The 23,464-nt window shown below is 47.0% G+C and overlaps 2 protein-coding genes and 1 long non-coding RNA gene across 15 annotated transcripts in view; 1 reads left to right on the top strand and 2 right to left on the bottom strand.

Annotated features, from left to right (window-relative positions):
- CHERP (calcium homeostasis endoplasmic reticulum protein) overlaps nt 1-321 on the bottom strand; it is an 18,605-nt gene extending 18,284 nt beyond the window's left edge. For both annotated transcript variants that reach the window (XM_072786869.1, XM_072786870.1), the window contains exon 1: nt 162-321. In XM_072786869.1, the coding sequence (XP_072642970.1) occupies nt 162-186 (25 nt within the window). In that variant the 5' untranslated portion in view covers nt 187-321. The remainder of the gene's footprint in view (nt 1-161) is intronic.
- On the top strand, nt 15-12,469 carry LOC140610618 (uncharacterized). 12 transcript variants are annotated; one of them, XR_012012211.1, is made up of 6 exons: nt 18-625; nt 835-1,005; nt 2,150-2,578; nt 4,603-6,904; nt 7,964-8,091; nt 9,619-12,469. It is a non-coding gene; the product is annotated as an uncharacterized lncRNA (long non-coding RNA). The 12 variants fall into 12 exon arrangements; XR_012012214.1 differs by having other exon boundaries at nt 20-625; nt 4,951-6,904; XR_012012203.1 differs by adding an exon at nt 7,732-7,797 and having other exon boundaries at nt 24-625; nt 2,150-5,731.
- Nucleotides 3,592-23,464, bottom strand: SLC35E1 (solute carrier family 35 member E1). The gene is made up of 6 exons (XM_072786878.1): nt 23,029-23,464; nt 22,584-22,654; nt 20,339-20,476; nt 18,995-19,120; nt 7,053-7,298; nt 3,592-6,609 (listed from the first exon to the last, which is right to left on the bottom strand). Exons 1-6 carry the CDS (start codon nt 23,447-23,449, stop codon nt 6,379-6,381), a joined length of 1,233 nt encoding a protein of 410 aa, XP_072642979.1. The 5' UTR covers nt 23,450-23,464; the 3' UTR covers nt 3,592-6,378.

Here is a 23,464-nt window from a genome sequence, read left to right as displayed (position 1 = left end):
CACGCGCGCCGGGGATGCGGGGACCCGCGGGAGAGGCCGCAGGCGAGCCCGGGAGGCCGAGCCCCGCCCCCTCCTAGGCCCGGAAACCCCGGAAGGCCGGGCGGGCCAAGAAGGGGTTCCAAGGAGAGAGAAACGGTCCCCGAGCCCAGGCTGGGCCTCACCGTCGGGCGGCAGCGGCATCTCCATGGCTCCGGCCGCAGGGAACGTCCTCCGGCGCCTCACGATCGCCCACCAGCCCCGTCTGCGGAAGCCGGCCGGAAGTGGCGCGAGGGAGCCGTTTACGGCTGGTCTCGCAGGCTGCTTCCGCCCTTCACTTACGGCCGTCGCCGGGAAACCGCGGAAGTGAGGGCAGAAGGCGGGCGGGAAGGAGCCGCGCGAGGCCGGGCGCGCGGTGGGGCCTAGCGATACGCACGCGCAGGGGCTTTCCCGCGCTTGCGCGGACTGGGCCGCTGTCGCGCTACGCCCCGGAACGGCTGGAACGACGCAGACTACCGTGAGCCACGGCCGTGGCCGCCTCCCGCCTCCGCGTCGCAGCCGGAGGGCCCGGAAGGCCGCGTTCTCCCCTGGACCGGGGCTGTGGGCGGATCCTCCCCGCGGGGCTGCGGTGAGAAGACTACGAGGTGAGGTGCGTCTGGGAGGCCCCCGGGCCGCGACGCCGGGAAGCAGAACCGGGAAGCGACGGGTGTGGCGGGGATGGAACCGGGCTCGTTGAGGTTCACAGGACCCTCCCGCTCGACGCAGTGCTTTGGTAGGGAAGACTCTGGGGCGGGGGACCTCCCCACCCGCGCCGGCCTCACCCTGCGGCCCCTCGGGGCTCGCCCGGCTTCCGTGCAGTCATTGGAGCGGCGCGGAAGGAGCGTCCACGTCCTGCGGGTGCCCGGCGCCTTCCTCAGAGATGCAGTTACCTCGCTTCTCAAATGATGACGAAGTGAACGTGTGCCGGTGGTTGGGGAAGAGAACGGTGACCAGCAGCAGTAAACGTTAGCGTAGACTGTGGACGTCCCGGTAATCCGACCTTCTGGAGATTGCCCTTGTTAATTAACACTTGATTGTACCTCCGCTCCCCCCTTTTTTTTTCTACGCAAATAAATGTCCATGTTTTAGATACATTTCTTTTTTTTTTGGTTACAAATGTATCGCTTAGACGGTTAGGGATTGCCTCCGGTATGCGAGATAGTGGTCTAGGCCAGGAATTGCCAAATGTATTCTATAAAGGACCAGAGAGCAAATATTTAGGCCGTGTGGGCCAAGAGGCAAAACTGAGATATCATGTAGGTACTTGCATAACCAAAGAGAGAAACAGCCCTAATATTTTTTATTGGTGGCCTTCAAAATCTAGTAAGTTTTTAAAATACGGGTCTACTGAGGAGGAGAATGGAATGCGCTTTTTTGCGGTTCTAAGTAGGTTTTTCCTGCCACTAATTGATTTTGCAAATGTCCACCAGTAAAGACTACTCCTGGTTCACAAAAAAGAGGCTGGATAGAATTGGGGCTGAACTCTGCTCTCCTGAGTGTGTAGTCTAGGAGGCATAAATCAGTAAACAAATACATCATTACGACGTTATTAAGAAAAACAGCAGGATTTTTGATAAGGAAGGAGAGTGGGGCTTGCTTCTGGGTAGTGAGGTTTGTACTGAGATCCTAATCAGGAGCAAGCTACGTGAATACTCCAGGCAAAGGGAACATACGGGATTGGTCTGTTTAGTAAGAAGCTCAGTAATTTGGATAGTGTGGGTATTTTTTCATGCCAGTAAAGAACTATATCAGGGTTTTAATTTGTGATCTGCCTTGGGTGGAATTCAGAGATTAAGCAGATTATTAAAAAAAAATGTGCATATATCCTCTCCGGAGGCAACTGCTGTGTCCAGTCTTTTGTCCTTTCAGAAATAAGCTCTGTACTCACAAGCACATTTATATATCATTATTTTGGAAATTGTTCTCGCTATACATAGATCTATCTCATTCTTTTTGATGTCTGTAAAGTGTAGATATCTTTTAGCTTTAACAGTTTTTTTCAAACTTAAATACATAGGCAATAGAAGTTGTTATTTTAAAAAAGTAGTGGATGACTAAGGAACTCCAGGCCCATTCAGACCTGTATCTCAGTAAAGGCAAAGCTTGGGTGTGACTGTCACCTTGTTTCCTGCAGTAACTGAACTGCCTGTGGTCAACCAGCTGAAGGCATGGCAGGAGGAATGACGTGGGAACAGAGAAAGTCCTGTTCTGTCCTGGAGCGGGCAGCAGCATTCCTCGGGCCTGATCGCATCACCAAGCAAGCCTCTGGTCACAGAGGAGTTGCCCTGGGGAGACAAACAGGAGTATTCCCATCCTTGGAGAGCACACTCCCAGGTAGGAGTTTAGACTAGTGTCTGAACCGTGGGGCCACATGCAGCACGAACTAGTCTCTGCGGGAACAGGCCCTGACTTGTTGGCGCTGCAGTGGCAGGCTACAAAGCCACTAGGTGGCTCCGACTGGATGGCTCCTTCAAGGTCTTACTGTGGCAGTGTGGGCCAGACCACTGCAGTGAAAGGCTACACCTTGGATGGCACCAGCTCCTCTTAGGAATATATGACAAAGGTGAGGAAAAACAAAACAGTTCACTTTATTTTGGCTGCTCTGCAGGGCAAAGGGCCCTGGCTTGGAGTCATACACTCCTGGATTCCAGGCTTGTTCCCTGGGCCAAACACAACTTTTGTTTCCACTTCCCTCTGAAATGGGGCTAATATTTACTTGGGTGTTGATGGTTAAATGAGATGTATGTAATACAAAATACGCAAATAAAATATCCTGAGAATCGTTAAGTGCAAGTCAAAACATTTCCATTCTGCTCCCCTCAAATTAATTTCCCTGTACTTTGCTTATTAGCATTTTTCACATACCTCCAATCTAGCATAGCGCTTATATACCACTTACTTAGTTATAGGTCTATAAATTAAGTCAAGTGTGCTCTGAGGCTTGTATCTATCTCAGTTTCCTATACATATTAAGTGTTCAGTAAATAATTGAACGAAAGGATTATGAACTGAAAGGATGTGGGCAGTGGTTTTAGCAGAAACTCCTACCCTTTAACTGTAACTGAAGAAAATTCTGTTGGGAACTGGTTTCTGAGTAATGTGGGGGGGGGAAACAGGCCCTGGAGGCCGACTTACTGTGTGAGTCCAAGTGACAACCCCTTTGAGCCTCGTTTTCGTCTGTAAAATAAGGTTAATAAAGCTTAACATAAAGGGCTTATGAGGATTGTGTGAAAAATCCACCAGTGTGTTAGGCACGTAGTAGGTCCTCAGTACTAGCTATTACTCCTCAGAAATCTGCTTCATATGCACAGCTGCCACACGTTCTTAGGTTTTCTGTGTTCTGTTCAATAAAGGCATGTTAATTGCCAAGCTGTGATTCTAATTTTATTCTACCATCTCATAAATTTACAGATCAGATGTCTTAATTTTTGGCTTGGGGGCGGGGGGGGAAGGTTGCAGTGTACTCTGATGGGAGAATCAAGTTGGTTTGTTCTTTCTATGTCTTATGTTTTGTTGGTGGGCACACTGAAGACAGGGTCACTCAGAAAGACCCTGACAAATTAAGACCAATCGTGATTCCCTGGAGACCATCTTTTATTTTTGGTAAATGCCATCAATGAATATAGATACAGTATCATTCCCACAGAAGTTTATAGCATTTAAGTCTTGAAAACAGGTGACAATTGAAAAAAGAATCCACAATTTTCAATTCCTTTAATAATTTAATATTTTATCCCCTTAAGGCTGTGAGGCCTTAAGGTATCCAGGTCTGGTTATGTCCCAGCAATAATAAAGGGCCTGTTCTATGGTGTATGCCAAATACACAGCAAAATTCAGAAATCCCAAGGGCTTCTTCACTTCAACATATTTGGCTTCTCTCCTTTGTAAAAAGGGTTTGATTTCCCTAGAACGAATGACTTAAAATAAGGTGCTCAAAAAGTCCACACCGAGTCTCAAAATAGTGAATGAACACTATTCAAAAATGCCCTCTGAGCCTCAGCTTCCCCTTCTGTAAAATGAAGGAGTTGGGTTTAGTTAGTGTCTCAGGCAAGACCATACCATGGATGGGTAGACAAATTTGCTACCACAAACCCCAGCAGGGAGGAGGGTGAGGGGAACAGAGCTGCGAATGTGCATGTGGGAGTGGGGTGGGGTTGGTGGGCCAGGGCCAAAGTGGCTGGAAAGCTGGCCTTCAGGAGGTCAGTGTCAGCTCTGAACCTTCAAGTCTCAAAAAGTATGTCTTTGTTTTTTGATCTGATGATTTGGTCTAATATGATTGTCTCATTCATTCCAGTGTATGTACTTGGCTGTAGATTTATGTACAGAATTAAATACCCCATTTATTAATTTATAAACCATAATAAAATGAGTCATTTCCCCTCACTAGCAGATCTTGCATGGGAAAAGGAAAACAAATGAATATACAAATTTTAGCAACATCAGGAATTTCATTAAACCTGAAAAGACGTGTAGTTGATTTTGGAGTTTGGTTATCTGTTCAAGGAGTCTGTTATTTTCATCATAAAGACAACCACTATAATATCTTTGTGCTGTAAAATTCACCCCATTTGTTGCTATATTCCCCAGTGAGAAAAGTTCAGCTATAGACCGTAATGCCTCTGGCAGAAGCACTCGGCAAGCTCTTTTCAAATACCTTCAGGATTTCTCCTTCCAGTTTTACACAGCAACTGTCTCAAAACTTGGGGCCAAAATAATTATAAAGCAAACGAACAACACGGGGACCTGAGGCCGGTGGTGCATAAACTCAAGCCAGAAGGGGACCAGGTGACCTCTCCAGGAACAGCCTGTTCATAAGCTGACAAAATAACCAAACCAGGAATCAATCATATGCTATGGTACCTCCTCTGACAGGAAGATGTCTCTCCCCAGGAGGTAAAGGGTGACCCACTATCCCATCTGCTGCTTGCTCCCCAGGTGCCTATTCGACGAGTTAGGCACAGTGCTGAAGGAGGACGGCAGACATCACCAAAGACTCACCAGCCAAGCCGGAGGTCCTCTCTGAGGGCAGGGTCCTCTTGTGATGCTGGGAAAGACGGAGAGCCTCACCTGAACCTCGGCACACAAGTTATCTGCTGGGGCCATATCATTTTCCTGATCTGTGATTTAGCCAAACCCAAATCATAGCTTGGTGCTTGCCCCTTCTCCCCTTCACCAGGACATGATTCAGATCCTAATGCAAACACTGCCAGATCAGGGCATGGAATCAAAGAATCACCTCCTACTAATGCTGAAATGTATCAAGACAGGCATTGCCAGTAGGAGCTTTTCTTGTTTTTAAACATTTAAGAACAAGAGGGTTTTCAGTCCATAAGCCAGTCCTCCCTCATGCGTCCCCCCCCCCCCACAGGGAACCAAGGCATAAATATACACAACTACAAAATATTCCCTAGAAAAATGCAAGATCCTCATGAAATTAACATCTCCCCACCAAATATCCTACTAAGTCCTCACAGCAGTGGTGAAGACTCATCAGAAAAGACAACACAAGTATTACAGAAATAGAGTTTGAAACACTGACATGATTTCCTAATGCTCCTTCTGACAGCCCCACAGTCACTTCCTCCTCGCTATCCCCAGAGAGGAGAGAGACCCTGCTCTGGCAAGGGAAGCGAGTGCACAGGAGACGCAGCTGCCCTCCCTCTGGATCTGGACACAACACCGGCTCTGATGTGCAGGTCAAAGAATTAGGCTTCAGGTATTCCAGGCTTAATTGCAGCTTTTTTTTCTCTTTGGGACATTTGCCAGTAGCTGCAAACAGCTATGGGGTAGACCGGAAACTGGGTCTGTCTTTGTTTCTGGAGATGCTTTTAATAAACTCTGGCGCTCCTCTGCTCCATGCCTGCCTCAGCCCTTCACCTATCTGAGCAGTGAAATGGAAGCAGCTAGTTTGTCGCTCTCAAGCACCCTTCCTTACATCCTTTCCTTGGCCCCCAGGAAACCCTCTTGCCTGCTTGGAGGTCTGTATCCACAGCGATCTCACCCTTCCGGAGAGTTATTTGGAAATATTATCTGGAAAGCAGAACAAGAACTCTCAAATACATGACTCGGGGAATAAGTCCAGAAAGAAAGGTTAAAAACCTGGCTAAGATCTCCATACCAACACAGCCCTCAGATGATAGACTCCAGGAAGAAAGGGCCTGGGACACTGGAGCTTGAGGGCAGTGGTCCTTCCTGCGGGGCAGCGTCCTGCTACCCCCAGGGGGCAGGGAAGCCCAGGGTCTGCTGATGGTTATGCACCGTCCCCTCGGCTGGGTTGTACATTCACTGGTTGTCAGAAGTTTCTGGTACTGCTAGGGAGTGGGGGGAGGAGTCACACAATGGTACCGCCCTGCCCTCTAGACTCTACACGTCATAACGGTTCAAACTGTAGGAGTTTGGGTAGCTCTGCCGGCTGTACTGGAAGTGGTCTGTTAAGATGTTGCTGCGGCCATACTGATAGTCCCCGTGCTGGGGGAAGAGGATGCCATTGTGGGGTTTTTCCAGGGGGTTCCGATGATGCTCCTTACTGCTCAGGTCCCCTGTTGTGACAGGGAGGAGGTGCTTCCGGGCTTGCTGATTGGCATCGTACTTGGTCTGCAAGGTCAAGAGAGCAATGAGACAGTTGGCTCCTTCCCTAGGGCACGCTCACAGGACAGAAGGGAGCAAGTGGCATCTAAGCAGCCCTTCACAGCCCAGTGAAGCACTGACCCAAGCAGGCCTCAGGCATGGCCGGCCCTCCCTCTTAGCCATCCAGGTTTTTACACTGGACTAAACAGGGCCTTCTCGAGGAGACAATGAAATCCCTGACAAAGCCTCTGTGGACCCAAGAGCCACGGCTGGAGTTGCACAGACCTAGAATCATCTACATGGGAAAGGAAGACCGGGCCAGGTAGGGCCACACCACCATAAACCAGTCAGTGGCAGGGCTGAAGCCAGAGCCCCAGTCTCTTAGCTCCTGGTAAGGTCCCTTTCCTCTCCCCTCCACCAACTTTTGGTGCCTCCCTAGGTATCAAGGGGAGCCCCCACCCCAGACTCACTTTGTTGTATAGAAAGACCCCCAGGATGGCTGTCATCATGCCCAGGACGTTGGTGCTGGTGACTGGGTTTTGCAGCATGATCAGGGACACTGTGATGACCATGATTCTCTTGGTGGCATTGGCAACAGAGTAGCTCAGAGGGCTGATGAGGTTGAGGATGCTGAAGGCGATGACATTCTGGGCAAAGTTACAGAAGCCACTGACAGCCAGGAGCAGGAGCGTCCAGGGCCACTGGGACACATAGGTCTATAGAGATAGGAAGCAAGAACAGCACTGGGGTCATATGTTGGTCCTGGCAGAGGTGGGGGGAGGGACGCAGAGTGGCCAACTAGGGTCAGTGTTGGCAGGCAGCAGACCCAGTTGTGTGGTATGTAGTAACATGTGCTTCATATGCACCTCTGACAGGACACACTGCATGCACAACACAACGACAAATAATTAGTTCATTCCTACTGAGGATGGAGAGGCTCCCAAGACACCAAGCCAGGTGCCCAAAGGGTGTAGAGCATGATGGGAATTGAAGCTTCCCTCGTCCCTGACAGTGAACACTGGGAGCCCTGCGATTACCAGAGCAAGATCTGCTTACTGGACACTGTCTCAGTCCAATCAAACTGCTATAACAAATACCACAGACTGGGGTGGGGGATGCTTATAAACAATAGATACTTATTTCTCACAGTTCTGGAAGCTGGGAAATCCAAGATCAAGGAGACTCAGTGTCTGGTGTGAGCTTCCCGGTTCATAGGTAGGGTCTGCTCAATGTGCCCTCATGTGGTGGGAGGAGTGAGAGAGCTCGCTGGGGTCTCATTTTATAAGGACACTAGTCTTGTTGGACAAGGGCTCCACCGATAGGGCCTCCCAAAGGACCCCCCCTTTTTAAAAAATATTTTATTTATTCATTCATGAGACAGAGAGAAGCAGAGACACAGGCAGAAAGAGAAGCACGATCCCGGCAGGGAGCCTGATGCAAGACTTGATCCCAGGACCCCAGGATCATGACCTGAGCCAGAGGCAGACACTCAACCACTGAGCCACCCAGGTGCCCCACCTCCTAATACCATCATCTTGGCGGGGGGCGGGGGGGAGAGGGGAGAGGGTTTCAACAGAAATTTGGGCAGAGGGAATACAAACATTCAGACTGTAGCAGACACGATGCATTCTATAGGATGGGGAGGCCCTGGGAAGGCAGCCCTGGAGAAAGCAAAGAACCTAGCAATACAAGAACCCCAGGCTAGGAGCCAGAAGCCCTGGGTCTGCCCTGTCCTTGGGAGATTCCCCACCCAGTCCACTTGACCCTTTAAGTCACACTCTCTTCCTCTGTGCAACAGAAGAGACTGATCCTTGTGAGCCCACACAATGCTGCTGCTGTGAAGATCAAAGGGATCACGGTGTGAAAGTGCTTTAAAACAACCCCAAGCCAAAAACAAGTTATCAGAAATTTGGTAACCATCTGACCCTCACCAGAATGAGGCACTCTGATTAAGGGGGCTGAGAAGCTAAGAACCCACAACTAGCAGACATCTGGACCACAGAACAACCCACTCCCTGCCCCACCTTCGAGTCTCTGCTGATCCCAGAACAGGCAGCAGGCAACAATCAGATGGCTGCTGCCCTGGCCAGAGGGCTGGGGATGCCCAGCACTGAACATTTATGGACATCTATTCAGGGCTGCAGCCACACTCCCATGCCTCCCCACCTCCCCCAGTCCCACCTCGATACCAGTCCTGGGGAACCAGAGGGAACCAAGAGGCTGTTTCAGGGCAGGGCTGCCAGGACAGTGGAATGACCTCAGGAGACAGTACTCTGGACATGGACATCTGAGCATACAGCAGTCTCAACACCCAGTGTGGCTCAGTCAAAGGAGCAAAGCCACAGCTGCTTGGCAGCACCTGCTCTCTGCATCCCAATTCTCAGGCTGCATTGGCACTGGTCACAGGACACAGCAGGGTCCCCCAGGAATGGTGGCATTTAGTGGCCCTGCCAGGATGGGAGCTGAAAGTCTTCGAATGGCTGCCTGATTTCATCTCCACCACCCTCTGAGAGGGAGGGATCATGAGGTCCTCTCAAAGGAGAGCGGGATACACTTAGATGACCTGCTCAAGGTCACCCCGACTTTTGCCCCTAGTTGGTGTAACAGCCTCTGTAAGGCATGTAAGCCCACCAGCATGCTTTTGTGGTGAGCTGGCGTGTTCTTTCAGGAGTCCTTCCCTGAGGTCACCAATAGGGACTCAGGAGCTATTTTTATAAGCCAGCCAGCTTGCATAGATACCTATCTTTCAGGAAAAAACCCCAGCAAATCCAGCTTTTTAAAAAAATTTACTTACAATGAAGTCAACTGACATGCAATAAAGTCAAATGTGTCTTCCTCACAGTGCACAGTTCCATGTATTTTAACACCTGCACTGATTCACGTAGCCAACACCACAATCAGGATTCAGAACCGCTCCATCACCCCAAAACACTCTCCTAGACTTCTTTGTATGAATCCCCTCCCCTAATCCAGGCAACTACTGTTCTCCTTCACTCTAGATTTGTTTGTCTTTTTTTTTTTTTTTTTTTTAAGTAGGTTCCATGCCCAGTGTGGAGCCCAGCATGAAGCCTGAACTCATGACCCGGAGACCAAGAACTGAGCTGAGATCAAGAGATGCTTAACCAACTGAGCCACCCAGGTGCTCCTAGGTTTGTCTTTTATTTAAATTTTTATTTATTTATTTATTTATTTATTTATTTATTTATTTATTTATTTATTTTTATGATAGTCACAGAGAGAGAGAGAGAGAGAGAGGCAGAGACACAGGCAGAGGGAGAAGCAGGCTCCATGCACCGGGAGCCCGACGTGGGATTCGATCCCGGGTCTCCAGGATCGTGCCCTGGGCCAAAGGCAGGTGCCAAACCGCTGCGCCACCCAGGGATCCCTAGGTTTGTCTTTTAGAGTTTGTCCTATAGGTGGAATGATACAGAATGGAAACTTCTCAGACAGGCTTCACTCAGCAATGCCGCTGCCATCCATCCAAGTTGTCCTAAGGAAAAGTTGGTGATGTTTTTTATTGCCAAGTAATGTTTCATTTTATGAATGTACCAAAGTTCTGGGTTTTTTTAGTCCACTTACTTGTTAAAGGACACTTGGGTTGTGTCCAGTTTTTGGTGGTCATGAGGTCATGAGTGGAGCTGCTATGAACATTTGTGTGCAGGCTTTTGTGGGAACCTGAGTTTCATTTCTCTAAAATTAACACACATGGGATGCCTGGGTGGCTCAGCAGTTGAGTGTCTGCCTTTGGCTCAGGGCGTGATCCCGGAGTTCCGGGATTGAATCGCACATCGGGCTCTCTGCATGGAGCCTGCATCTCCCTCTGCCTATGTCTCTGCCTCTCTCGTGAATAAATAAAATCTTAAAAAAAAATTAACACACAGATGTGAGATTGCTGGGTCATATGGTGAGTGTTGTTTAACTTCAGAAGAAACTCCCAAATGTTTTCTAGGTTGGTTGTACCATTTTGTGTTCGCTCCAACAATACATAAGAATTCTAGCTATGCTGTATCCTTGACTTAGTATTTTTTTTTATTGTAGCTATTTTAATAGGTATGAAATGGTATCTCATCATGCTTTTGTTTCTCTCTAGTGACTAATGATGTTGAACTTACCTTACCTGCCTATTTATATGCCATCTTGACATCCTCAGAGGGAAACAGTCTGTTGAAATTTTGCCTATTTTTAAGCAAGTTGTTTTCTTAACTCTCGAGTTTTAAGGGCTCTTTATGTATTCAGAACACAAGTCCTCTATTGTTTGCAAGCATTTTCTCCCAGTTGGTAACCTGTCTTTCCCTTCATTTAATAGTGTCTTGGGGATTCCTGGGTGGCTCAGCGGTTTAGCACCTGCCTTTGGCCCAGGGCGTGACCCTGGAGTCCCAGGATGGAGTCCCACGTCAGGCTCCCTGCATGGAGCCTGCTTCTGCCTCTCTCTCTCTCTCTTTCTCTTTCTCTGCCAGGGGGATTCATGATATGTCTATCATGAATAAATAAATAAAATCTTAAAAAAAATAGTGTCTTCACAGAGCAAAAGTTTTAAATTTTGATGAAACTCAATTTACCAATTTTTTCTTCATGGACTTCACTTTTGGTGTAATGTCTAAGAACTAATTCCAAGTCATGAAGTTTTTTCTCTGGTTTTCTTCCCTAAAGGTTATCATTTTAGTTTGTCTTTTTTCTTAAGAGTACGCTCCACACCAGTGTGGGACTCAGTGCGAGTCTTGAACTTACAACCCTGAGATCAAGACCTGAGCTGAGATCCAGAGTTGGGACGCTCAACCTACTGAGCCATCCAAGAGCCCCTATCATTTTTGCTCTTACATTTAAGTCTAGAATGCATTATGAGTTAACTTTTGTATAATGTGTGAAGTCTAAGTCAAGGCTCAGATTTTTACACATTGTTGTCTAATTGTTCCAACACCATTTGTTACAGAGACTTACTTTTCCCTTTTATTCTCTATCAAAAGTCAATTACTCAAATTTGAGTGTGTTTAGTTTCACACTATTCTGCTCCACCGATTCATGTCTCTTTGCCTTCACCAGTATGTTCCTTTATACAAAGTCTTAAAATTAAGTAAGATGATTCCTCCTAGTTTATTCTTTCCCAGACTAATTTTGACTACTGTAGTTCTTTTATCTAAGTACATTTCCCAATCAGCTTTTCTATGTTAAAAAAAAATGTAGTATCTATCTGTCTATCTACACACACACACACACACACACACACACACAGATATAAGGCAGACCTTGGCGATATTGCAGGTTTGGTCCCAGACCACTGCAATAAAGGAAATATTGCAATAAAGCAAGTCAAGTGAATTTTTTTCTCAGTGCATGTATGGGTTATGTTTACACTATACCACTGTCTATTAAATGCACAATAGCATCTGGTCTTAAAAAATATGTGTGCCTGGGCAGCCCCGGTGGCTCGGCGGTTTAGCGCCGCCTTCAGCCTGGGGCGTGATCCTAGAGACCCCGATCGAGAGTCCCACGTTGGGCTCCCTGCATGGAGCCTGCTTCTTTCTCTGCCTGTGTCTCTGCCCCTCTCTCTCTCTGTCTGTCATGAGTAAATAAATAATCTTTAAAAAAAAGTGTGCGTGCCTGAAATGTACAAAACTTTATTACTTACAAATGCTAGCCATCATCTGAGCTTTCAGTGAGTCATAATCACTGATCACAGATCGCCATAACAAATATAATAATTTAAAAGTTTGACAGATTACAAGTATTACTAAAATGAAACATAGACACACAGTGAGCAAATGCTATTTGGAAAATGGCACCAATAGATTTCCCTGATGCAGGGTTGACACAGACCTTCAATTTGTAAGAAATGTATTATCTGTGAAGTGTGATAAAGCTAAGCACAATAAAACAAGGTATGCCTGTATAGATTAATGTATCTCAATTTTTTTTTCATCATCACCTTTTCCAAGGGGAAAAAATTTCAAGTTAAAATTCAAGCAATTATTTATAATTGAGAATAAGATCTTGTGGGACATCCAGGTGGCTCAGTGGTTGAGCACCTGCCTTTGGCCCAGGGCGTGATCCTGGAGTCGCATGATCGAGTCCGGCATCGGGCTCCCAGCATGGAGCCTGCTTCTCCCTCTACCTGTGTCTCTGCCTTCTCTCTCTGTGTCTTTCATGAATAAATAAATAAAATCTTAAAAAAAATAAAAGAGAATAAGATCTTGTTGGTTAGAATTTTATTTCACTTTGAATCTATTTCATTTCTTTTTCTTGTCCTATGGCACTGGCCAGGATGTCAAGTATGATGTGGAATAGGCATGTTGAGAGTGAACATCCTGAACTTATTCCTGAATTTAGCAGGAATACCTTTGATCAGGCTGAGGGAGCTTCCTTCTATTTCCAGTTTGTTGACTTTTTTTTTTTCATGAATGTTGTTGGATTTTGTCAAATGCCTTTGTCAGTTGATATGAATGTGATTTTTCCTTGTTAGACTGTTATAGATTATATTGATTTTCAAATATTGAATGTCTTGCATTCTTAATTTAAATCCCATTTTGTCATAGTGATGTTTTTTATATATTGCTAGTATTTTGTTAACAACTTTTGCATCATTGTCCACGATGCAACCATACTGGTTTTGTTATATGTCCCAAAGTGTTCACTTGTCTTCTGTTTTCTAGAGGAGACTGTATAGAATTGGTATTTATTTTTCCTTAAGTGTTTGGTAGAATCTGCCAGTGAAATCATCTGGACCTGATGATTTCTATTAGAAGGTTTTAAACTGTGAATTCAATTTCCTTAATAGCTATGGGACTATTTAGATTATCTATTTCATCTTGGGTGGGTGAGTTTTTGTAGTTTACGGTTTATAAAGAATTGGTCTTTTCATCTATGTTGATGAATTTATGTATATAGAGTTGTCAGTATTATTCTTACTACTTTAGTATCTGCGAGGTCTATAGTGATACTCCCCCTCTCATTCCTGATATTTGTAATGTCATCTTTTTTTCTTCTGTCAGTTTTGCTTCAGTTGAAAATATTTTCTATTTCCTTTGAGGCTTCCTCTTTGGCCCATGGATTATTCAGAAATATGTTGTTTAATTTCTAAATGTTTGGAGATTTTCCTATTACCTTTCAGTTACTGTGGTCAGAGAATACTTAGTATGTTTTCAGATCTTTTATTAAACTTTGTTTTTATGGCACAGAATATGGTCTGTCTTGGTGAATGTTTCATGAATACCTGAAAAGAATGACTATTATGCTTATTGTTGGTAGGATGTTCTATAAATGTCAATGAAATAGATATCCAGCTGGTTGATGATATTATTCAGTTCTTTATTCTTGCTAATTTTTTATAGTTCTGTTGGTTCTGGAGATTCTATATTTGCTAGATATAAAATTATGTGTTGGTAGTTTCAGTATTCTAAAAATGTTATTTCACCTCTTTCTGGTATTCATGATTTCTTTCTTTCCTTTTTTATTTTTTTTAAGATTTTATTTATTTATTCATGAGAGAGAAAGAGAGAGAGAGAGGCAGAGACACAGGCAGAGGGAGAAGCAGGCTCCATGCAGGGAGCCTGATGTAGGACTCGATCCCAGGTCTCCAGGATCACGCCCTAGGCTGAAGGCAGTGCTAAACCGCTGAGCCACCCGAGCTGCCCTCTTTCTTTCCTTTTAAAGATTTATTCATTTATTCCAGAGAGAAAGAGTGAGTGAGCGAGAGTGTGCAAAGGCGGCAAGGGGCAGGGGGAGAAACAGAGGGAGGGAGAATCCTGAAATGGACTCCCCGCTGAGTGCAGAGCCCAACACAGGGCTCAATCCCAGGACCCTGAGATCACATGAGTTCAGGTGAGATCACGACCTGAGCTGAGTCCAAGAGTTGGCCACCCAACCAACTGCACCACCCAGGTGCTCCTGGTGTTCATGGTTTCTTTTTGTGTGTGTGTGTGTTCATGGTTTCTAATGAGAAATCCAGTCACTCAAATTGCTGTTCCATAATTACTGCACATTTTTCTCTGGCTACTTCCAGATTTTTTGCTTGCTTGTGTTTTAATATTTTTTCTCTCTGTGGGTCAAAGGGGATAATTTTTCTTTATCTATTTTCAAGTTATTGACTCTTTCCTCTGTCATCTCCATTCTACTATTGAGTCCATCTGGTGAGTTTTTATTTTTATTTATTTTTTATTTATTTTTTATTTTATTTATTTATTTTTTTCATCTGGTGAGTTTTTAAGTTGCTGTTTCTAAATTTCCAAAATTTTCATTTGTTTCTCCTATCTTCCATTCTTCTCATTTGTTTCAGGAGTATTTACCCTTACTTCCTGGGACATGATTATAATCGTTGCTTTGAAGTCTTTGCTCAAGGGGCACCTACCTGGGTGGCTCAGTTGGTTAAGCATCTGCCTTTGGCTCAGGTCTTGATCTCAGGGTCCTGGGCATTCTGCTCAGCAGGGAGCCTGCTTCTCCCTCTTCGTCTGCCCCTCCCTACTGCTCCTGCTCTCTCTCAAATGAATAAATAAAATATTTAAAAAAGGTAAAGTCTTTGTTCAATAATTCCAACATCTGTGTCATGTAATTGTTGGCATCTGTTAACTGTCTTCTCCTATAAGACTTAAAATTTCGTGGTTCTTCATATGCCAAGTAATTTTGGATTATACCATGGACATTTAGAATATTATAAGATTGTAGGTCTTATTTAAATCCTATACAGAATGTTGATATTTTGTTTTAGCTTGGTTGGGTTTAGGCTACAAGCTTGACCAGCCTTCTGTGGGCTGTGGTTCCAATGTGAGTCTGTTTTCAAAGCCTTTCCAGTGGTATGTGGCTCCATCCTGAGCGTGCACTACCGAGTGGTCAGGCTGGGATCGGGGCAGTAGTCTATCCCATAGTTCAGTTTCTAAGTCTTTGCTATGCTATTAGGATCAGATCTTTACATGTGCAGCTCAGGGGTGAGCCTAGGATTTCATGGTATTTTATGAGGTCACTTTCCCAAGTTCTTCCCTCTCCATGATCTCCTTGGTATTTGCTATTTCCTAGAGTTCCCCTTTTCAGTCCTCTAATCAGAGAGCTGGGGCTTAATGACCCCACTCTGCTTTGTTTTTTTGACAACTGCACCTCCACTTGGGACCAAGCAGTGGGCAGATAAAAAGAGAAAAATTTACACAATGACAGTTAATCCTACTCTGACTGCAGAGGGTGGTTGCCCTCGTGTGGGACCCTGCTGCCACTACCACCACGGGATTGGCAGGGGCCTGAGACCCAAGAGAACCAAGAAACAAAAATAATAGAAATCCCCAGCAGGGAATTTCCCTCTGAGCAACAGGAATCCCCTTTCCCATTCCATGATCCAGAAGGAGAGGGCTTCTTGCTCTGTTCTTACCCAGTGCCTACTTCTGCATTTTGGGCTGCCTCAAGCCCAGGCTATAGATACAGGTGGCAAAAGAGAGGCAAACTGACTGCTAACTAAGCAGTAGACTGAAATCTGGTCTTCAACCCCAGCCTGTCCACTGCCCTTTACTTTCCAGTTCTCAAACAGCTGCTTCACTCATCCTGTCCAAACTTTAAAATGGGGCAGCCTGCTTCAGAGTCTGGTGATCCCCACCTGGCTTCAGCCAGGCTATCAGCAGTGGGGCTGCCCATATGCAGGAATTACCCATTGTAGCCTTTGGTTCTTGGTAATGTGGTAAGTTGCAGACTCCAGAGCATGTTCTCCCATATGATCCTTCTTCCTACCACTATAAACCACAGGACTGGGACAGAACTAAATCACCTGACATCTATGGGAGACACAGGGCAGAAAGGAGGAGCCCAGATAGGTGGGAACACTGCCTTCAGACTGCAGCACTGTCAAATACTGTGTGCTGCTAGAGCAACTACTAGAGCATACAAGGGCCCCATCAAGGTAAAAAATACATATGGCCTCAAGAAGGGAAACAGGGGATGCCTGGGTAGCTCAGTGGTTGAGCGTCTTTGGCTCAGGTCATGATCCTGGGATCAAGTCCTGCACCAGGCTCCCCAAGGGGCCCTGCCTCTCTCTCTGTGTCTCTCATGAATAAATTAAAATCTTAAGGAAAAAAAAAAAGAAAAAAAGAAACAGGTAATTAAAGGTATTCCAAAAAAGGTAATCACTAGAATAAAACTAAAAGTCCCTGAACACAAATAAAAACAAAGTAACCAAAGCAAAACCTAGAAGTACATATTTGTATGCATGTATTCATATAGACACCAAAGAGTTGTAACATAGGCCAAAATAAGAGAATTGACACCAAACCTATCAGCAATATTTTGCAGCCAATAAAAAGAATGAGAAAGACCTAAATATGTCAGTAGTAAGTGATTCCCCAGACATATCATTGAGTGAAAATAGCAAGGTGCTCTTTTCTATCTATAAAGTCACTTTCTGTGTAAGGAAGAGAAAGGTAGGTATACAGATTTGCTTATATTTGTCAAAAGCAACACTGAAAAGGTAAACCAACTGCATAAAAATAACTACCTGTGGGGGAAGGACAAGAAGGGGTGGGGGAGGTGACGGACTGAAGTCAGACTTGGAATAAACTTTCTCATATCATCTGGCTTTGGAAATACAAAAGTCTGACAAATTCAGTGTGGAAAAAGAAAAGCAATGCCTAAAAATGGAAAACAAATGGAAGCAGATGAACCCAACTGGGCAAGCTAATGATACAAGCACATTGTAAAAATTACTTCTGTTGCTCTTAGAACACAACATTCCATAGGCGCCTTGGGGGCACAGTTAAGCATCTGACTCTGGATTTCAGCTTAGGTCATGATCTCAGGGTCCTGGGACTGTGCTCCACGCCAGGTTGTGTGTTCAGTGTAGAGTCTGCTTGGGATTCTCCCTCTCTCCCTGCCCCTCCTCCTGCTTCTGCTCTCTCTCTCCAAAATTAAAAAAAAATAAAAAAGAACACAGCATTCCAATTGTACATCTTTAATGGAACATGTCCTAAGGACAAACAGAGCAGCAAAGAAAGCTTAAACTTTTCTCAGTATTCTACCTGCAGTTGTTCTGTGGGGATTCTCGCTCTGCAGCGATAATGTGTGTGTAGTAGAGTCTCGTACATGAATAATTGGGGTATGATAAGCAAAGAACAAACACTGCAAGGAACCAAGTGTACCAGAAAAGATATAAATTTAAAAATCACAGCACTTATAAATTCCATAATGTTAAATCAGAATTGGAGTAAGTTGGTATGAACCCTCCCCTCTGCCCCAAGAGGACCTTCCTAACTTGTCACCGCAAAGACTCAAAAGCAAAGACAACCTCACAGTGGTGAGCACACACAGCACTCACTGTGTCTCTAAACCACATTCTCTATTACAAGCAACCCAGGTTCCCAAAGGAGTGGCTGACTGCAGGCCAGAGACAGGAGACGTGCAAGAGGAGAAAAACATACATTCTGCTGGGCCCAAAAGCTGCTGAAGGCTGACCTGTGCTGTCGGAAGGACAGGGAGCCCATGGGAAGGACTCCGTTGCCCTGGACAGGATAATCTGATTATGAAGAGGAAGTGTGCAACTGACATAGGAGTCCACAATGATATTGAAAAAAAAAAAAAAAAAAAAAGAAGGCCCTTCCTTCACTACCCCAACCCTACCCCCCTGCCAACTCACTGGTTAACATTTGCAGTAAGCTAGAACTCTTCTCTGAAAATTGTTAATTGAAAAAAAAAAGGAGAAGCACTGACCATTTGTGTACTTCAAGGTAACAACTATTCCTGGTCGATGATGGAAAGCTCTTTGCAGAAAAATTACAGCTAATCAATAGAAGAAGTTAGAATAGAGTGGACAGGAAGTTAGAATAGAGCCAGTCTCCTCAGCTAGAGACTGGAGATAATGGGCACTATGTCTACAGGTAACGATAACGATTAAAGACCAATGTCAAGAACCTCATCAGACCTCATTAAGTCCTAATACACATTTGCTCCTCTCTCTAACTCATGCTTGGAAAAACCACGCCCACCTTTTCCTTATCACAGTCACCTGCGTGTCTAGTGCATTGTCTGGAGGCTGGCCCTGCAGGTAGGTGGTGGGCAGATTCCCTTTCCTGTGCTCAGAGAGCTATGGGTGCCTCCATAATACATGGGAATATGGACAGAAATGACACTGACAAAGGAATCCAGCAATGCAAGTGCAGTTTTAACAAGTCAGAGTGAGATCTGAACCAGGCTGTCGAGACAAGAGAGTAGCCCATGCTGGCACTTTTTTCTTCCTGATGCCACTGGCTCAAATGCAGCAGCTGTCGACACCTGAGATCTAGCCCGCTGGAGGAGGAAATGCAAAGGAAGCCAACTTCCTCGACTACACGAAAAATGAGTCATGACAAAGCTGAATGTTAAGAGGGCTGGCTGTCAGGGGCCCCAAATGTCAACAAAGCAACTACTCTGGAACTATTCAAGAAAAGGGTGTTGTTCACTGCGCTGGCCAACTCACCAGGTCACTGCTGACCAGGAAAGCTGAAAGGTCCACCAGAACCCACGTGGGAATCATAAAGAAGACAGCGTGACAGCCCAAGATGTTCAGCAACCGGAGATGGTGGATCCGTGAATCTCTCAAAACCTAAAGAGAGAAAAACCTTTTAAAAAGCCAAATGAAAAAAAAAAAAAAAAAAAAAAGCCAAATGAGGGGATCCCTGGGTGGCTCAGCAGTTTAGCGCCTGCCTTTGGCCCAGGGCGCGATCCTGGAGTCCCGGGATCGAGTCCCACGTCAGGCTCCCGGCATGGAGCCTGCTTCTCCCTCCTCCTGTGTCTCTGCCTCTCTCTCTCTCTCTATGTCTATCATAAAATAAATAAATAAAACTTAAAAAAAAAAAAAAAAAGCCAAATGAAACTCTAAGTGGCAAGAAGGGCTCCGGTTACCCAGGTCCCAAACACAGTGACTGTACATTAGCCCCTGACATCTGACCTTGACCACCAAACCTATGAGTGCACCTGCAATGAGACAAAATGCCCCCAAACAAATATGAAGGACTGAGAAATAGGAAAACAAAACAAAACAAAAACCCAACAACACTCAGTACTGGTGAAGCTGCAGTGAAACACGCACTCCGAAATCCCGCTGGTTTATGTCTAAATTGGCATACAGTGGTTCTAGAATACAACCAGGCAAAGTATACCAGGAGCCATAAATATCTCATATACTCTGACCCAAGAATGGTAAGCCTTTGTAAGGAAATAACTTGCAGACAGAATAATGTTATGCACAGAGATGTTCATTACTGTGTTACTTATGATGAAGAGTTGGAAATAGCCTGCATTTGCAGTAGGGAAATTGACTACATGAACTGTGGTGCCAGAAAAGAGTATATTACAGGATTTATAGCAATATTTTTTAATGATATGGGAGAATGTTATAATAAATGAGCAAAGCAAAAATTTGAAATGAATCTATAATATTACAATTCTAAAAACTGTACAGAAAAGCCCCCTAGCATTAATAGTTCTCTTCAGGGACAGTACTGTGACTTTTTCTCAGAGTGGAAACCCACAGACAGGGGGCAGTTCTTTACTGATTTACTCATCTCCAGCACCCACTAAGTTTCTGAGTTTTGAGCTGGGGGGGCAGGGCAGGGGGCGCTTTTCTATTGTTTTCACATTGAGCATATGCTAATTTTATTATAGGTAACAAACTCCAAGAAAAAATGAAACAAATACAAAACCAGTAGAAGGGCAACAGGATTTTTTTCTTGTTCCAACACCACAGAAATCCCTACTTGACCACTTTTTTACCTGTACCACCCCCAAATCATCAGGCATATCCCAGATGGTGCCCAAATACCTTTTTGGAGAAAATATTCTGAAGCGAGAAGCACAATGTGGCAGCAAGGGCACTGATGAGCCCCCACATGTCGAATGACAACTCGGTGACGGTGGCCAGCAGAACGCCGCTGATGATGGGGATGAGTGACAAGTATACCTGCAGGAGGAGGGCAGGAAGGGCTGATGGCCAGAGTTGAGCTAGGCTGCCCAATACAGATGCCTGGAGGAAAGCCTCAGCTGCTCTCCCCTCCCTCAGCAAAGGGACTCCACCTACCCCCTGGGCATCAGCATTAGCTGTGGCAGTGATGCTGGAGGGGCGAGAGAGGCATATGGGGCAGAGTACCTGGGCCAGGGCTGTGTCACTGTGTGCAGCCCCAATCTCTGTATCATCACTTCTATTAGGAACTGGGGCTGGCCCTACCAGCTCTAACCAGCTGCCACTGCCAACGTACCAAGGTATAAAACCCCAATCCTCCAAAGGCTGGCCAGGTATCTCTGATTTTAGTCTTTTCCAACATGCAGCAGTTACCCTTGGCTGGGACACTCCCTCTACACCTTTTCTGTCTAGAGACCTCCTTCCCCCTCAGGTCTCAGTTCACAGACCAGGAGAACTTTCCCCAGCGCACCTCCCCGCTCCCCGCAAGACCCTGTCAGGTCCCCGGGTGCCTGGGGCTTTCTCCGCCCACTGAAAGGGCCCATCTGCATCCTTGTGCTCTTTTAGGGCAAGTCCTTGTTCACTGCTCTGTCCTGATGCCCAACACATAGCAGGCATCCAATAAGTGCTGGCTGAGTGAAGAAAGAGTGCCGTGGCACGAGGCTTTCTAGAAGGTCCAGACTTTCCAAGGCCTAGTGTATGCAATTGTTCTTGAGCTCTGGTGGCTAAATGGCTCCAAACTTCCAGGGAAATGGGATCCATTTTTGATATCTAGTTTTTCTGACTCCCAGCTCACCCTCCTCCTACAAAGGACACTGAAGCACTGCAGAAATTTTCGGAGGGAGGGGTGTGGGCTTCTTATCCATCCCTGGAGGATAGAGCAAAGGCTCTGGACTGTGGGGCCTGAATTCCGGCTCAGCTACTATTGGCTGTGGGCCTCAGGCACTTGACTCACCCCTTTACGTCCCATTTCTTCCCATGTGATCAAGAATGACAATAACCTGCCTTATCTGTCTCCTAGGCTGGGTCCATACATATTGCTTTTATCATTAGTCTTTGCCTAGGCCATTCCTCAGTCCCTCCTCACTGGGTAAGGTGCTGGCTCCTTGCCCAAGCTGGGTACAATGTCCTGTACAACAAGGAAACCTGATAAACATGATGTGATACCGAGTGATGAAGCTGCACAACTCCCAGGCAACTCCGACCTGGGGAAAAAAGTCACACCTGACATCACCCTGGGGGCAGGCTACAGAGCACACCCGGGTCCTTGCAGAGAGAAAGCTGGGCTGAACCAAAAAATCAACCAGAGGTGGCCCAATTTCCATAAGCCAATCCAGGGCACCGCCACTCTGGGTTACATAAAATACAGGATGCCAGAAACCAACCATCTAGAAAAGAAGTGCTCTGTCCAGCATGAAATGGATTCCAGCTGGGACAACAGGAGTCCCACTTCCACTTAAGGAACAAGGCTGTCTCTGGCTGAAGCCACAGCTTCTCTCGCCCCAAGCCAGGAAATACCCTGGCTTGGCATCTTGAACAGACTCTGGATTGTGCCCAAAGCATCCTCCTTATGCAGTCCTAGGCTCTGCATGTTGCTTTCACTTCCCTTCCCAGACACTCACAATTCCTGGTTGTTTCTATTTCGAAGACATTGCTGGATTTTGCCCAAATCAGACTATTTTGACTGGCATCTCACTTCTGACCCCAGAAGTCCCCAACCTGACTACTGTCACTTGCCAAGAAGGGAGACTTCATCAGAGTTTCAACAAGGCGTCAGATGTTCTATCCCTGGTCCCCCTGGAGGGGCACGTGATGGCTGGCCATGATGGGACCAAGTCATTGCCTACCAGCAACCACACGTCGGGAATCAAGACATAAGGGAAGCTGGACCCAAGAGGGGCATCCCCGAGACCACAGAGCAGAGGTAACTCAGGGACGTACATCACTGCCTCCAAAGCAATTACAGAACATTTGCAGTAAAGGGCCACCAGAAGCCTCCAAGCTGACTTCCTGATTTGAGAGGAAACCAGGAGCCTGGACCACGTCACCAGCTGGGCACCAGCCAGGAAGCCCTTGGGGCCCCCACCTGCCCAGAACCCTCCTGGGTTACCTTGGTGCTCTGCTTCTCCTTCATGATGATCCGGGACAGGAGAACCACCCAGATGGGCATGGTGGCCTTGACTGCAAAGAGAGGCAAGGGGCTCTCAGGGAGCCGCCCCAGTCCCAGAACCCACCCTGGGACCCTGCCCCAACTCCACGAGTGCAATGGGAGGGCTTGGCAGCTCTTCCAACCCCCGCCAGCCTACCTGGGGAGGGGCTGTGGGATTGTGATTTGCCCTGCTCAGCTCCCAGGTCTCTCCTCGGCCACTTCCTTCCCCAAAACCCTTGTGCGAGTCCCTCCCCTGCTAAAAGCCTTGCTGGCTCTCAGCCTTCCTGACACAGGCGGACTTCTCTCAGGCCGTCGGGCCACAGCCGGGCCAGCGCACTCCTAGCCGAGCGCCGAGATCGCGGGCGCGCGCCCCGGCCGCCGCCCCCCGGCCGGCCGCGGCACCCACCGGTGTGCGCGTAGGACACTGGCACCTTCCAAATGCTGACGTGCGCTGACACGGACGCGAAGTATTTGCCGAAGGCGAGCGGCAGCACGTAGCGCGGGTAGAAGCGCGGCGGCAGCAGCGGGCCCGGAGACGGATGTGGGCCGGGCCCGGGGCCCGAGACGGGCGGCGCGGGGGGCACGCGCCAGGCGCGCAGCAGCGGCGGGAGCCCCGCGCACAGCGCCAGGATGTGGCACAGCGACACGGTCACGGGGAACGGGAAGGCGCTCAGGATCACCTTGTTGACCACGTTACCGCCCGCGCTCAGCGCGTACCACAGGAGGCACAGCGCCGCCACCCGCGCGCCCTCGCGCGCCCCGCCGCCGCCCGCCGCTCCCGGGCCCCCCGCGCCCGCGCCCGCGCCCACCGCCGCCGCCGCCGCCATCCTGCCCGAGCGGCC

The sequence above is a fragment of the Canis lupus genome, chromosome 19 (genome assembly GCF_048164855.1).
Source record: "Canis lupus baileyi chromosome 19, mCanLup2.hap1, whole genome shotgun sequence".
NCBI lineage: Eukaryota > Metazoa > Chordata > Mammalia > Carnivora > Canidae > Canis > Canis lupus.
Note: the sequence above shows the minus strand (reverse complement) of the source record. Positions and strands in the feature narration are given on the sequence as shown.

Coding starts and splice junctions, on each gene's coding strand:
- SLC35E1 (XM_072786878.1), bottom strand. CDS start 23,449: ATGGCGGCGGCGGCGGCGGTGGGCGCGGGCGCGGGCGCGGGGGGCCCG. Junction 22,655..23,028: donor AGTGTCCTACGCGCACACCG/GTGGGTGCCGCG, acceptor CTCTCTTTGCAG/TCAAGGCCACCATGCCCATC. Junction 19,121..20,338: donor AGAATATTTTCTCCAAAAAG/GTATTTGGGCAC, acceptor TTCTCTCTTTAG/GTTTTGAGAGATTCACGGAT.